Source organism: Pseudopipra pipra, chromosome 4, assembly GCF_036250125.1.
Source record: "Pseudopipra pipra isolate bDixPip1 chromosome 4, bDixPip1.hap1, whole genome shotgun sequence".
In the NCBI taxonomy this organism is placed as follows: Eukaryota; Metazoa; Chordata; class Aves; order Passeriformes; family Pipridae; genus Pseudopipra; species Pseudopipra pipra.
In genome coordinates, this window is record NC_087552.1 from 55,322,785 (window position 1) to 55,339,480 (window position 16,696).

The window sequence follows — 16,696 nt, forward strand, 5'->3', positions numbered from 1 at the left end:
TTAAAACCTAACCAAGCTAAACACTGCAGATTACCTAGATTCCAATTAAATGTGACAAATGAACGCTTGACAGATTTCAATTTCAATTCTATTTCTGTCAGAATGATCCATTAATATTGAAGACTACATTATCAGAATTTGAACAATACAATTGTGCTTAAAATAGTTAAAATACAAATGGACTAAAGAATCATATCACAGAAAACTCTCACTCAAATGTCAGATATTACATATATGAAGGAACAAAAGTAGATTTCATCCTGTTCTGTCATTATTTATATATTAATGTTAACAGAAATTTCTGGAGGCAGGTGACATGCCACTGTTGAAATCCAAAAGTCTGTAGAGCATAATTTTCATCACAATATCACCCACCTTTCAAAGGTTTCAGTTCAAGGTTTTATAAAGGAGAAAGAATTTCTAGTTGCTATATGCATGTCCTACCATGCAGAATTTTTTTCTGGAGATTTTTTTTCATTCACTTATCCATGAATTAAGGTATTTATCTACCTATATGTTTCTATCTACTAACTATAGAACGTTATTTTTAAAACTGAATCCAACAAATTCATCCTACCACATACAAAATATCATTTTTCAAAAAAATCAAATTTACATCTGAAATATTTTAGTTATTATAATGCAATGCCAGTTTTTGTATCAACACAAAATCTTAAGTAAACTGGTTTGCTTTAACTTATGACACTGCTCAAACACTATTCATTTTCAATTACACTTCTGTGGTTGTGATTTTTTTTCATTATTATTTCCTTAATACTTTCATTATTATTTCATATTGGCTACCAAATATGTTAAAAATTATATTCACTTTTGGCTCTACTGTTCCTCCAGTGTGGCTCAGGCTTACCCCATGTTAGCTACTTTGAACTCAGAATTTCATGTCTACAAATCCTCTATGTTGCTGTATGCAAGGGAATTAACAAATTGTTTAATTTTATTATCCTAACCACAAAATCTCACTACAAAACAGATAATAAAATAATCAGCCCAATTTAGGTACAAAGTACTTTTTTTCTGACATTTCTGACACCATTGTCACTTCCCTCCTCCCCTCATCTCCAGAAAAATGAAATGTAAATAAATATATTCATATAGACAACCAAGAAAAATATATAGACACACACTTATAAACATACATAACTAATACATCTTTAGATGGATAATACCATCTTTCTTTTTGGTCACTTAGTTATTTGCTATTGGGATATACATTTGAAGCATATGTAGACTGCTGTAGCCATTCTTTAGTCATACATACTAGATTTGACAATATCTTACCATGAAGAATAACATAGTTTTACTGGGTTGACATGTCTATCTCAGAAAAGACAAAACCCAAGGAACAGTTATCCAGTGTTGTTATCCCTGAAAAACTAAAACATGCACTTAGCCAAACTAATTAATTCATTCTATAATAAAAATACACCACCCTTCTTACATGTACCCACCAATTACAATTGGATTAGAAAACCCATTATTTCTTTGGTTATCAAAAGTCTGTACCCCTTGACATTTACTAATTTATTTCATTATTTATGGGCAAATAAAAATACAATGAAGTCAGTGTCTGACTTCATAAAATTTTAGATCAAGACCAGTAAGTGGAGAAGAGTGAAATATTCATGTTTTATAAAATACATTTCAAATTGAATTGGTCTTATTTTTTTTAATCCTGAATAATTTTAGATAGAAAGAAAAACAGAACCTAATTTAAGATTTATATTAATATATCTGGGTTTTTAATAGTAGGAGAATTACTATGGAATAAATAAGTATGCAGTATTTTCCCCTTCTACATAAATGGACCCTGAATTTAAATGAGATGTTGTAAAAGGACTGTATAAAATAAAAAGTGAAGAAAAGGAAAGTAATGTTCTTCTTTTCTAAATAATGAAGAATGGGCTTGTCATTTGGCATTATATTGAAAACAGTCTATATAACGTTTATATAGAATTCTCTAGAGTGGGGTTTTTAAATCCTATTTTCTTTTCCTGGTGCTGTACATATTACTTTCTGGGAAATTTCCTAAGTAGTTTTTGAAAAAAATATGGAAGGAAACGAGAATACATGTCCTTTATGGTCTTTTATCTAGAATGAAAAGTATGGAATTTAATTCGATTACCATCTCCCCAGCCCTTTACTGGTATTTTTTTTTCACTGTTTTAACTGCTTCTGCAGTACAGATTTTAAATCATGTAAAGAAACGAAAGCGCTGGTTTTTTTAGTGGTGTTATGTTCCATTATTTTGTATACCTGCATTTTATCAAGCTTTAAAATAAAATTATTACAGTGTTAACTATTTAATTTATTTATTTATATTTTTGGACTGACCTTTCAAAAGTCTACTTAGTATCACTTGCTAGTGAGATTAGGTGTGTGAATGTTGTGTTTGCCCCTACCATTTTCCATATGCTCTGCCTCACCAACACTGCCATCCGGCGTAGTCCTTTCGTAGTTGTCCTCTGGGAGTGGAAGGGCACCCAGTCTTGGCCCTGATGAACTCTTACTGCTTGGTGTTTCTGACTCCTCCAGACCGCTGTCATAGCAACTCTGCAATGACCCTTGATGCGGGTCCTGAGGCTGACTCACAACAGAAAACGTCACTCTACGAAATGGCTGCAAGAGAAAAGATTCTGAATGTCACTGGAAAGTTCAGTCTTTGAACAACTGATTCTCAAAACATGACTTAAGCAAACCAATATTTTAACATTTACTAATTAAACAATTTTGTCTACATTAAAGCAAACAGAAAGTACAGTTCTTAAATAAAAAGCCACCGGACAGAGCATCTGTGGAATTTTACTGTGATATATGGTCCAGAACCTTCAAGCAGTTTGTCACAGCCTCCTTTCAAATGGCTACATTCATGGGCTAAGAAAGCTGGTTTAAATATTTATAAATTCTGTGCAGTTTCTCTTTCAATCAATAGTAATAAGTTGAACAGAATTAATATCAGACTGCATAAAGGTACTTGACAGTATGTGTATGTGTAAGACTGTGTGGGTAGGTAAAAATGCTCACCTGTAAACTATATTGTGGGTATTACAAACATAACAGCACACCCATAAGACTTCTATAAAACCAATTCCTGTGGTTCTGAAAGCTAGTTGACATGGGAAAGGGGGAAAAAATGAAAAAAAAAAAAAAAAGAAAAAAAGAGAAGGAAGAAAAAAAGTCTCTTAGGTCCTTTGCCATAAAAGTCAGTGCCTGGAGACGGGGTGTGTTGCCAGCTGACTTAATAAAACCTTTAAAGTACTGTGAGCACAGCTGACACCACATGTTTCCACTGGGACTGTACAAACATAGATTGTTACAGATTTGTATTCATTCAAAATGACAGATATTACTGTTGCTCTGGAAGCCTACATGCTGAACCCTGGCACCAGTGAGCATCCCAGGAAATGGGAGAGTGGATCCTTCACATTTCAGAGGACACTGAGGGCAGGCGGGATTTTCAGTAAGAAGCTGGGGGTTCTCCTGCAATTTGAACTACACTGAAGCAGCAATGATACATTTAAAATAATTCAATGATAGATTTGGAGTAACTTACTGTTCACGAGGCTATAAAAACAGAAAAATGTCTGATGTTCTAGAAAGCACCTTCTGAAACAAACACCAATAGATCTATCCATTTTATAAGACACTATGCAGACTTTCAGACAGTGATGTTGAATCCTGCCTTTGGATTCAGATGTGTTTCAAGCCCTATGTTTGAATGAGACATAGGCATATATCACCCACACTGGCACCTCTAGTCACTATAAGACGGAAATGTATGTGCAGGCCAGAAGGGAGAAAACAGCAACTACAACCACTTACACAAGTCTTGAAGAACAGAAGTCCACATCAGGTTTGCAAGCAGAGAGGTCAAAAGAATTTTACAATTCTTTTGAGGATACAAAGTTTTGAAGATATAAAGATATTCAGTGCAGATGATAAATAGGTTGGACTACAAATATAAAGCTAAGTCTTCCTGGCAAAAGTAGATCAAAAGTTTATAAACATGTCAATTGCTAGTATTACTTTACTGTGAACTGTTTGATGGATAAAACTTCATACAATGAGATGCTGTAATCTGTAACTATACTTCGATTACTACTTAGTTCTGTAATCTGTAACTATACATCAATTACTACTTAGTTCTGGACCAATGATGCAAACTGTGAATCTCCCAGATTTGAACTGACTTAGACTGTCCTGTAGGCTATTCCTGAATATCATACTCTCTCTCAAGAAATTAATTAGCTTCTAGATACTGTGACATGTTGAGAAAATGTGCAAATTGAGGAAGCAATTCCCAAATTTTCCCACAAACTGCTATATTTACCTGTTATCAAACTTCACACAGGAAACATCATCTACATTTGAGAGGCCCTGTGGACCTGATATCCACATGATAATCTGACAACTCTCAGACATCCAAAGACCCACAAGCCACATTTTAGCAAACGCTTTTTAAGAGATGATGAGGACCTTGGCCACAGCCAGCATGGCTTCATGAGAGGAAAGTCTTGCTTGTCAAACCTAATTTTATTTTATGACAAGGTAACCCACCTAGCTAATCAAAGGAAGCCAGTGGATGTAATCTTTTTGGATTTCAATAGAGCTTTTGATACCATCTCAAAATGTCTAGCCCACAGCTGAATAAACACACCATGCAGTGGGTGAGCAATTGGCTCATGAGTAATAGTGAATGGGGTAACATCAGACTGGAGACCTGTCATTAGTGGGGTTCCACAGTGCTCCATCTTAGACCCTGTGCTCTTCAACATCTTCATAAACAAATTAGATGCAGGACTGGAAGGGATACTAAGCAAGTCTGCAGATGACACAAAACTGGGAGGAGCTGTTGACTCCCTTGAAGGCAGGGAAGCCCTGCAGAGAGACTTCAAAAAATTAGAGGACCAAGCAGTCACCAGCCATATCAAGTTTAATAAGGGCAAGTGCCAGGTTCTGCACTGGGGACAGGCAACACCGGATGTATGTACAGAGTGGGGAACGAGACACTGGAAAGAAGTGCTACAGAAAGGGACTTGGGGCTCCTGATTCACAGTAAGTTGATTATGAGTCAGCAGTGCCCTGGCAGCCAGGAGGGTCAATTGTGTTCTGGGAAGCATCAGGTAAAGCATCACCAGCTGGCCAAGGGAGGGGATTGTCCTGCTCTGCTCTGCACCGGTGTGGCCTTACCTTGAATATTGTGTGCAGTTTGGGGCAACAAAATATAAGAAAGATATTAAGCCATTAGAGAGTGTTCAGTGGAGGGCAACAAAGATGGTGAAGGGCCTTGAGGGGAAGTCATATGAGGTGGGCCTGAGGTCACTTGGTCTGTTCAGCCTGGAGAAAAGGAGACTGAAGGGAGATATTGCAGCCTACAACTTCCTTGTGAGGGGAAGAAGAGGGGCAGGCACTGATCTCTTCTCTGTGGTGATCAGTGAGAGGAGCCGAGAGAATGGCCTGAAGTTGTGTCTGGGGAGGTCTAGGTTAGATATTAGAAAAAGGTTCTTCACCCAGAGGGTGGCTGGGCATTGAAACAGGCTCCCCAGGGAACTGGTCAAAGCACAAAGCCTGACAGAGTTCAAGAAGCATTTGGACAACACTTGCAGGCACATGGCATGATTTTTGGGGATGTCCTGTGCAGGGTTAAGAGTTGGACTTGATGATTCTTGTGGGTCCCTTCCAACTCAGAATATTCTGTGATTCTGTGACATTTGGATGCCTGTGAAGCAGTAAAACTAATGCCCTGTAAACCAGAGCTAAGCTCTATGGACTCTACCCTTAAAATATTACAACCGTGCACCATATTCCATTTTCTCCTTGGAAAAAGAACAGCTCTGACAGTGGATAACTGGAGAATATGACACTTAGAGATGGAGAACCCACAGAATTCAAGTGTGGAAAGCAAAGCTTATCATTCACAGTTACCACACACCTACACATTGGTCCTACTTACAAATCTACTAAAGACCATTGTGGCATACTATCTTTGAAAATTCTTGTTAGAGATTTAACCTGAAGAGACAAATACTACCACCCCTTCCCTAAAGGTTTTTGAAATTTTATTCAATGATTACGATGACTCAATTCCATCTACTTTTCTAGATATAATCAACTGCTGCCTGAGGTCACTTTGTGGCAAAGATACAGTGCACCACTGCTAAAGAAACTTTCCTATCTGACCATCTAGGAGCCACTCTGGCAGTCACGTTTACACTAGCTGAGCTGGGACCGTGGCCCCTTTGCAGCTACACGTCCCACACTCACACAGTCAGATCAGATTTCCTTACCGGCTCGACCCCAGATTTCCCATAGCAGACTCTCAGACGTCCCGATCCTTAAAATACTTTAATCTTGGTGCAATAACTAACAAAAAAGCATCTCCAGCTGGGTGCCTCCGAGGAGAGAACCCTAACAAAGGAAACCCTGGGCTTTTATACACTCACAGCCTAGGTGCCTTAAAGTCTGGCTGTCCTCAGCTCCAGCTGTGCCTCTGAGTGTCCATTCACCTGTCTGGGCCACAGGACCCCGTGCCCTTTGTTATGCAAAGGGTCGGCAATCCAGGCTTCTTTCCTGGGGCTTCAGCCGCCCAGAGCTCAGCCTGCAGCTGGCGCTGCAGCTGCTCACCGAGCTACCGGCACTGAATGTATTCATCAACACCATAAACACTTCTCATTGTCTACAGTTATTGCAAGAACAGAGTGATGTTCCCTAAAATGAAAATGAATTTAAAAAAAAAAAAAAAAAGAATTTGGAATTTTATGTTCCCTTTTCCATTTTCCACTGATTTTTTGGAAATCAGTCCTTACTAGATCACAAGTACAGAACACCTGTTTACCACAAGAATCGTAGCAATGTTATTTAAATTAAGTTTTGGAAAGAGCTATAAAGGCTTTAGGAGCATTCTGGTCATCTTCACATATTCTTTTAAAGATAAATGCCTTATCTAGATTACATTTATGGAAGAATACATGTGGCAGATGCAAAGTTGAGCTGTTTTATAGCTTAGGCTAAAAATTCCTAAGATCACTATATATCCTCTAAACTAAAAGAAATTTGATGTACCTTTACTAAGTTATTAATAATAGTTTTTAAACAGATCTGGGGGCTCATCTTGCTTTTTTCTTAAGTGCTGTACTGAGCAGGAATTATCTGATTATAAAACTAAAATACAGCGTATTCAGTTCAGTAGAGCCAATTCAGCCTGTTCCACAGAAAATCAATGAGGATGGCATGATGATGATAAAATCCTTTTGGAAAGAATGATGTGCATGTAAATATATTAATTGTTATTCTGTAGCATTTATTACACTTCTACTTCCAGTACAAATGTCAGAATTCTGACCTCTATTGCAATACTTCTGAGAACCAGATCCTCTCAGGCAAATGTATAGCAAATTTTGAATGTATCATGTCTCATAGAATAACATCATGGCCTGTGCTTTTCTGATAAAAAGAAATAGACTTTGATCATAATATATGTTTGTTACCTGCACAGTTAGTGAACACTCTATCTGATTACTATAATGAATTTTAAAAACAAAAAAACCTGAATATCCATACTATGGTTTACTGTCTCCTTTCCAACATGTCATTGTTTCTGATATGCAAATCACCATATACTTAAGACAATATAATCTGGATAAATTTACCAATTGTCATAACAGAACTATCAGTTATAAAAGATACGGAGTTTTAATGTTTCCTTTGAATATTAAGGCTAAACTAATTATGGCACCTGATTTTTACACCAAATAAACTAGGACATCTTAGAGATAAAGTTGATGAAAACACAGAAGTATGGGATTGCTATAAAATGCTTCTGAAAAAACCCTATGTATATGTATGTAAGTTTGTTCATGCGTCTGTTAATTGTCACTAACATTTAAGTTAAATGAGCTAAAATCCCTATGAAGAGTTACAAACACTAAGATATTGATACATAATAAATACTACTAATGCATCAGTTACTACGAATGCAATAAACCCCCTCCACAAACAAGAACTTTATTCATATACTCTTTGTTTATATTCTAATCTGTAAAACAGTTGAGAATTCAAATAAAACTGCATATTAAAGAGACAATTAAGAGGATGATATTAGCATTAATATTTCTAACAAGTTATTAGTAAAATGCCGGTTATCTCATGCATTCATTTAAATATCAAAAAGAGGGATATAAGCTGCACTTTAACAAGCAAAACTAGACTACATCCTTAATTTTGTGTTTCCATTTATAATGTTACATCAGTAATTTCTCACAGAAAAATGGACATGAGAAATTTCCAAGTGCTCACAAATTAAGACACCTACCCATGAGAGAAGAGGGTTATGTTTAGCTTTATTGATTTTCAGTGTACAACATTAACACAGGTCCATCTGCCAGCACTGTGAGTCAACATCGTACAGCTGCTTTTACCCAAATAAGTCCATTAGCTGTTTAATTTGTCCTTCCCAGCAAAACAGCAACCCTAAGCCTTTACTGGTCCCTTAGTAGGGATAGTCCTTACTGCAGTCATGTTTAGTAAGAAGACAATAGGTTTAATAATTTTCCCCTCTGAAAACTGACAACATATTTTCTGAGAACAGCATATAGAGTTATTCCTAATTATATCTGATCCTGGAGACGAGTAGATCACAGAGAAAAGATACACCCTTGCATTGTGCCCCAATGGTAAATCACCATTTCTTCCTTGTTTCATCTCTATTTCATAAACAAGGTACCTTCTCCCCTCATCCGCAGAACAAAAATCACTGCAATGCCAAAGACATATGCTTCCTGCTATCTGTAATAATTGATCCCTATTAACTTATTCTATGGTAGAGTGTTTATCTTAGCCTGTATTAAATAATTCATCCCTATCAAAGCTAGAAATTAAAATTATATTTTTAGTTCATGAAGAACCCTAATTTTGGAGCTTATCCCTTTTTGACATTAGGGATAGAGTTTGGATAGACTTGGGGAAATACAATATATCCATATAGCTTCACAAGACTTAATTGTGACACTTCTTCACCATTATTAGAGACATTTTCCTTTCATATCTTAAAGTTTCTAGTTTGGTATTATATTTCTTGTTACTTCACATTGCTCATGGATTATATTCTCTCACGATTTCTGTATATCAGCTGCTATCAGCATTGTTAATATTGTCTGTTCAAATCCTGGTGCATTTGGACTATAATAGTGGTGTGGAAGAGTGAATCTTTTCTGTGTAATCATTTTCAGAGCTAAGCTTGCAACCATCAACCCTTTCTCAGCCAGTTACCTCACAACTGATTCTGGATAAGTGGATGCACCGAAGTGTAACAAGGAAGAGTTAGCAAATTTCTCTCTTAATTACTTAGAACTTGGACAAAACTAGTGAGACAAAAATAGGCCTTTCTGCTGTCACAATATCTACATCACAAAAGCATAAGGATTGAAAACATTTTAAAAAACTGTAAAATGCAAATCAAGATGCAACTTAATATGTAGAGAAGAATAAAAAACTATTTGAGGAAATTAAACAGAGAATCAAACTACAAGAGGCTTTCAAGTATTTCTACCAGTTTGTTCAGCATTAGCTTGGACATTATCCAACCCCTGGAACGTTAGAAACTAAGGTTTTTATTTTTCCCTAACTCTCATATCAGATGACTTCCCACTTTAAAAAGGTATGATATCTTGGGCTATTTGCTAGGATTTAAGTTGGCCTAAGAGCCAGCTCTAGATATTACCTAGTCCAATTCCCCTGGTTAAAGTACGGCACTTTCCCCAGGGATGTAATCAGTCAGGGTTTTAGTATCTTCAAGAATGGAGACTCCACTGCCTCTCTGAGCAAGCTGTTCCACAGCTTTGCTACTCTTATAGGTTTCTTTTATGTTTGAATGGAATTTCTGTATTTCAGTTTACACCAAAGCATAAAAAGTACTGCTGATGAGTCGAACCTGAATAATTCCTGTTAGCTTCAGAAAGTCAATCAGCGTCAAGCTGCTTGTAAGACTAATACAGTGACTTTTAGATGTATATAGGGTAGATCTGAAAATAGACAGATGAGAGACAACAATTGATCACATAAATTCAAAATGCTTCTTTAGCACTTGAATTTTGATAAAACATGTCATTATCCTTTTCTTTCCATTCATTCTTAATTGCTGGAAACTTGTTGGAAGACAAACAAAATATTAATGAATGATTCCTCTTCTACATGAATAGTTTCAACCCACACAACTCGTTTCCCCATTCAAATCACATATTTCTATTGTTCTAAACTTCTGTCATTGTGGTTAATATAAAACTGTCAGGAAATTAAATTAAGCAGGCATTATTTTTTTCAATGAAAAATTGAAATATCTGAAATTAGTATTACAGCAGCAGGGTAAAGGAGGAGAAACACACTGATAAAAATAATGATTTCTTTTTCTTTTAAATTTAGCAAAATGTAGTGACAATTGTAATTTAAAACAGGACTTGAATAAAACAAAAAAAATATTCTGATATTGCAGCTCTGCAGCAAACATCATCTGTGATGAACTGTGATTGGCTCAGCTATCAGGTAAGAATTCTAAACACAAGAGAAAGACTCTTCATCATTATTTTCAATTTTTTTAATTCTATTTTTATTAATTTTAGTTGCAGTAGTAATCTGGTCATGAATCAGAAGCATATTTTGTTTGTTCTGTATAAATATGAAATACACATCCATTAATATCTATTTGTTTAAGCCCAGGGCTACATGTTAAGATTTACTATTCAGGGATAATATTCCATAATGTATTTTGCATTATGGGCATCTTAGTGTAACATTCAAACATACTTTTTTCCTTTTAAGTTTAGTGCTTTTCTCAAATATCCTCTCTTTCCTGTTTTTCAAACTTGCCTTTCTGATTCACAACAAGGACTTTTGAGCAGCCAAAATTTTTTTTTATTGACCTGGCTACATTAAGTTGATTTCTAATAATTCTTGTCTCTGTTACAAGTAAACAAATAAAAGGCATGCCTTTTATTTCTGTGAATATCATCAGAGAAGAACCAATAATATGAAGAACCTTCCTTTCTCAAAGACACAATACTCTTTTGTGATAGAACACTCATATCAAAATATAACACACAAGATTGTTTACAAAAATTAAACCAGATCTTACAAGGCTTTAAAGTGAAGCCAATGTTCTTAGCATTTCACAAGAGCTCTTCTTGCTAGCTATTGAAAGGTGAGCAAAAAGCAACAAAGAATAAATGAGAATCTCTATCAGACATGGTCAAAAGAATTTTAGCATACTTGTTTGCCTGCTCATAAAAATATGTTTTTGTTATCACTTCAGTATCCTATTGTTTGACAATTGTAAAAACAAATCATCTATGACCCTGAAATGCTCTTATTATTCTAGTGCAAGAATGAAATGGATAAGTAGCACTTTGTCTTACCAAGAACAATTACAACATGAATTAAGATTTTTATCATAGTTCTATTTTCTTAAAACAAAAGCTTGTCCTATATCTTTCATGAAGATTAAACACAACTTCAGTGCATCTAGTATTTCTTTTTCTGAACTCATTGCATTAGATTCCAGTCTTCTACTCTAATTCTTTCTAATAATTTTCATTGAAATCCTCTGAACACTTCTTTGACAAAAATCTATTATTAAGGCACTGTAACAGAATTCATTTAGCTAAGTGCCCAGTATCTTATATTACTCACTACTTTTACCTTCAAAATGGTTAACATTCTCTCAGACTTTTCTGTGATCATATCTTTTGCTGAAGTATTTGGAGAGTCTATCTTTCCTGGAGGAGTTTGTTTTGATTTCTTTGTTTTTCACCAGAGAATATGCTGCCCAAAACTAGTCCAGGGATATTAGTTTACTGAGGCTGTTATGTCTGTCAGCTCCTGTCTTTCAACATGAGAAATTTTCATCTTTGTCTGTTTTCTATGCTATTTCATTAAAGTTTTTCTTTGGCTCAAATATGCTTCTCTGAAAACAAACAAGCAAAATCCTCATTTTCATTTCACCAGCTCAATCCACCAAATATTTGGGTTGAGATCATCTGCAACTTCTCTTGAATCTGCAATATTATTGAATTTAGTGTTTTGAAGGAAAAAAGAATATAACCTTTTACCCTAGTTATCAGGCACTAAAAAGCCCTAACAAGGGAGATACACATTTATAAACCCATTTCAAAAGTCATTTACACAAAACTGCCCATTGAGAAATGATGAAACCAGAAAGTCTGTCTACATATATTTATTTTTATAGGCTATAAAATGACGATCCTTTAGTTGCCTCAAGTTCAAATGGGTCAAAAAGTGATGTGATAGAAACAATTCATCCCATTAAGCAATACTCATATATTTACATATATCACTTGAGGTTCTAGCACACATTCTATTTCACACACACACATATATATATACATAAAATTTATATATATATATAAATGAATATGCAGATAGAAATGAAAAGAAAAATATTTCAGAACTACAGAATTGTACACAAAAGATACAAATTGACATGTTCTATACAGTATTCTGTATGAATCTACAATAATATTTTAGTTCACATAAGATATAGACTACATAAATTAATTTCCTTATTATCCCCAATTTTTGTACTTTGTTATCTTTGGAAGAACTTGAAGCAAACATATTGGACACTTTTGAATTCAATTCCAACACAGCATGTGATCCAAAAGCCTCCCTAGACAGCTTGAACAAAAAGAAGCTCAGTTCACAGGATCAGACTAGAACTAGTCCACAGTAAATCTTCACAGAATGCATATAGTATGAAAATCGGTGTCAGAACCCACTGTTTCACCATACAGACCAATATCTCTTGGGCCATTCTATTTGCTAATGTAGACAGAGACAATTTATAAAAATTGGTCTCTCTACATTTTTTTTTCCCTGCACAAAGACAGGCTTGTGTCTGCAAAGGGATCTTTGTCAGAATGCCATTGAAATCACAGATCCAGATAGCTAAAGCGTATATGAACCTTTCAAAATATGAAGCTTTAGTATTAACAAAGCACTGATGCAAAAGTAATGTTTCCTTCCAAGAAATGTAAAATATTCCTGGTGCTAATATTAGATGAAACATTTTGAACAAATTGAAAATAGACCACAGTGTTCTGTATAGAACTTACTAGATAAAAAGGGAAAAAAATAACTCTCAAGAAGATTTTTAATTATTAATATATATGTTGCATCAGAGTGGAACTCTTTGGGTCTTAAGTCTTACCTACCTTCTGTCATTGTTAAAAAGGTTAATTATTAATAGTATTGAGAATATTTTCTTTTTAGTTATTGTTCACAAGAAAAGCCCAATATGAACAAGGAGAGTCACAGCTTCAAATTTTAGTAAAATTCAGCAATAACTCCTGGAAGAATAAGATCAAATTCTAAATGTATATGAATACATAAACAAGTCACTTTAATAGGGCAGATATACGAATACAGTAAATACAGATATACAAATTAACTCTTTTTGTGAGTGAATAGGAATAAGGATTTTTGCGCTGGTCATCAAAATGTGTTGATGATGACATATTTTCCAAAACCTGCAGTTGAAATGGTTTCCAAAATTAGGTAATTGACTCAATATTTTATATTTTTCTTATGTATAATGTAGTCCTTATTGTTCGTTTACTGTTTATTCATCTAAGTTGTCCAAATTATTCTTTAAACTTAAATGTCTTAAATTTAAAAGCATTGTGATTTTTAAAGGGTCAAAACATTTTCTATAAATTGGACAATATAAACTCAGGCACAAAATCTCAGATAGTCAACTGCATTCCTCTACAGGAAGTGAAAGGACAGAACTATAGATGTGTATCTCATCTAGGAAGATATTTAATAGAATGGAAACATTCTTCACTAAATATTGAGAAACTTAAATTAGCTACATAATTTTAGATCACTCAAGTCAGATGAAACACTGTAGCTATGGAAGTTTTAATAATAAACATGCCACAGGCTCAAAATACAAGGTCTTGAAATGATTAATTTTATTCATAAATTGCATATTTGAAAAAGCACTGGAGATTTGATGGGGAAAAAAGGGAGACTTGAATGAATATAAAAATACAATTTGTTCCATTATTTCATTTTAATCAGGGTTACATACACTTTTATTGTGACAAATAAACCATTAGAAAAAATATATTTGAATGAGGTAATTGAAGAGGAAACTGATAAAAAGGTAGCTCAGACAAAATAACAGATGAGGTCCATGTCCAGAACTATGCTCCAAGTCTATTTATCTATACAGCCACCTTCTATAATTAAAATGCCGGCAAAAGACGTGGGGGCATTTGCTAATTTACTTTTTTTTCCATATATCACACAGAAAAAATACTTCAGAAATATTGTATTACTATAAAAATAGAATACACATTTTCTTCCATTGTAGGAAAATGTTTGAAGTACAATGAGTATTTTAGAAAACTAATTAAAAGAGGACATTTAGGTAATAATAAACAAATTGTTGGAAAAATATTCAAAATACAAAAAAGGAAATTATGTATTTTCAAAGAAATAGTTATGTAAGTTAGAAAACTATTGATACGTAGCAATCACTGCCTATTTCCTGCTATGGCCATCTGCAACACCATGCCTTTTGCTGTAGGTTAAAAGTTACTCTGTAATTGTCAGTGATGTTATTTGAAGCAAATTGCTTAAAGTCATTGAAATGTGAAACTATTTACACTTGACTCAAAATGTTAGTAACTATTTGAGAATGTAGAATTAACACATTAAAGGTGCTTTAAATGTACAGCCTTATGAGAAGTACTGAAATATTTACCTGTGGAATTGATTACAACTGTCAACTTATTACACAATTATTACTGTGAGAAAACAGTGTAATGTCATAGAAAAACATGTTTGTTTGTGGTTTGATTTTATTTTTCTTTCTTCAAAAGTCTAGTCATGAAATTCTATGAAAACAAATGTTAACTTGTGTTCTCTAATAAGAATTTTCCTGGCATGTGTTTGTCAAAACATGCTTCAGCCAATTAATATTAAAAACGTGACTTTTGAAGGAAGTAATGAGATGACTGTCTGAAAAACAACGGCATGGACTAACTCCTTCAATATAAATACTTTTATTATCCTAGGACTTGATTTTTATTTTTCCAATCTTTCACTTCAGATTTGGACCCAAAACTAAAAGATATCTGCTAATCTCTCAAAAGATTTTCATCATACACTCTAAAAAATCATGAAAGAAATTATGCATCTGAAGGAAAATCAAATTATTATACATATATAAAATATTGTAAAATAGAAACAGAAAAGCTTGACTTATATTAAAAATATTTAAGCTGAAATTATTCATAGGTAAGATTTTATAGATCTTTTTTAAATATTCTTGAACTGGATAGCATAAAAAAAAGAACACCTCCTCAACTAAAAACGTGGCTACATATTTCATCACCAATCTAACAAAGTTCAAGTGTAAAACTTTAAGTGTGCTGTCACATCATTATACAACAATATGTTAGAGAAAAATGTTTTCTTATGTTGAAGAATGCAGCATGTACTTCAGTAATGAGAACCACACATTGGTGTGAAGATTCCCTTTTAAAAGATTCAGGTCATTTGCTCTAGTCCCTTCCAAGACCTTTTCTGCACAGCCCAAGCGTGGCAAATATTCATGGATATTTCTTCAGAGTGATTTTTCATTTGTTTGTGAGAAAGATGTACTGATTTTTATTAACAGGAAAATCTATTTGCTAGAGCTCATGTTCCCTTTGTCTCTTTAAGGTACTCTGAAAACGAGACAATAAAAATACTCTAGGCTTAATAAATGACTATTTTTAATTGCGTGTCTCACATCTTTTTATGTGGCAGATGAAGGATGAGTTCAAATTATGGTTCACTAAACCCTATATTTCAGTAGTCACTGCATTATCAAGATTGCTCATAAATACATTGTTTGAGACTCAAGGAAGTTCTACAAAGAGTTCACAAACTGGAGTTCATGTTCTTTCATTCTACAGCTAGAGACCAGATGGGTAACTTTCATTGTCACGAGGAGGAAAGCCTGATGGATTTCCTGGAAGAAACTACAGGCCCAGAGAAGCATACTGTGATTGTAAGAAGATTAAAATAGACCGCATTGCCTTTTCAGAGAGCTAAATTCATTCTTATTATGCACTCTCTCAAATATTCGTCTAGAAATGTGTTTAATACTGTGACTGTAATTCAAGACAGTCTGATGCTTGTTATCAGCTCCAAAGAAGTTTTAAATATTAAGATGTTATTAAAAAAAGTGACAAGGCTAAATAAATCCTTGTCTGTTCTACCGTTAAGAAGTGTCACATAGAGAAGCAATGTTTTTGCCTAACCACCTTTCTTTCTCTCCAATAGCAAAGTATGGGAAGAACCAAAAGCAAAAAACTTCTTTGGACACTCAAGGTAATTCCATTACTTCCTGGTACAGTGTCATGAAGAACACGAAATGAAGGGTTTGGGATTATTTGGTGTCTCAGAAGAACAGTAACATTTGACTAAAACAAAAATATAATTCAAATAAAATTTCAGAATTTTTCATTTTAAAACCTAGTTTTTGCAACATTGTCATTCAGAAAGAAATTAAGATCATATCTTGAAAAGATTATGTAATCACATACTCCAAAGAGTCAAGTTGGCCTGTAGGTTCTGATGAGCTGCATGGTTAGCAAGTACTGAGATCCTCACA

General features: G+C 34.3%; 1 protein-coding gene across 4 annotated transcripts in view; it reads right to left on the reverse strand.

Moving 5' to 3' along the window:
- PCDH7 (protocadherin 7) overlaps nt 1-16,696 on the reverse strand; it is a 270,195-nt gene that overhangs the window by 139,748 nt on the left and 113,751 nt on the right. Inside the window, exon 2 of one of the 4 annotated variants that reach the window (XM_064653064.1) lies at nt 2,529-2,637. The exons of 1 other annotated variant lie outside the window; for it this stretch is intronic. In XM_064653064.1, the coding sequence (XP_064509134.1) occupies nt 2,529-2,637 (109 nt within the window). Of the gene's footprint in view, nt 1-2,420; nt 2,638-16,696 lie in introns of all 4 variants that reach the window. 2 more of the 4 variants (XM_064653063.1, XM_064653062.1) reach the window with 2 other exon arrangements.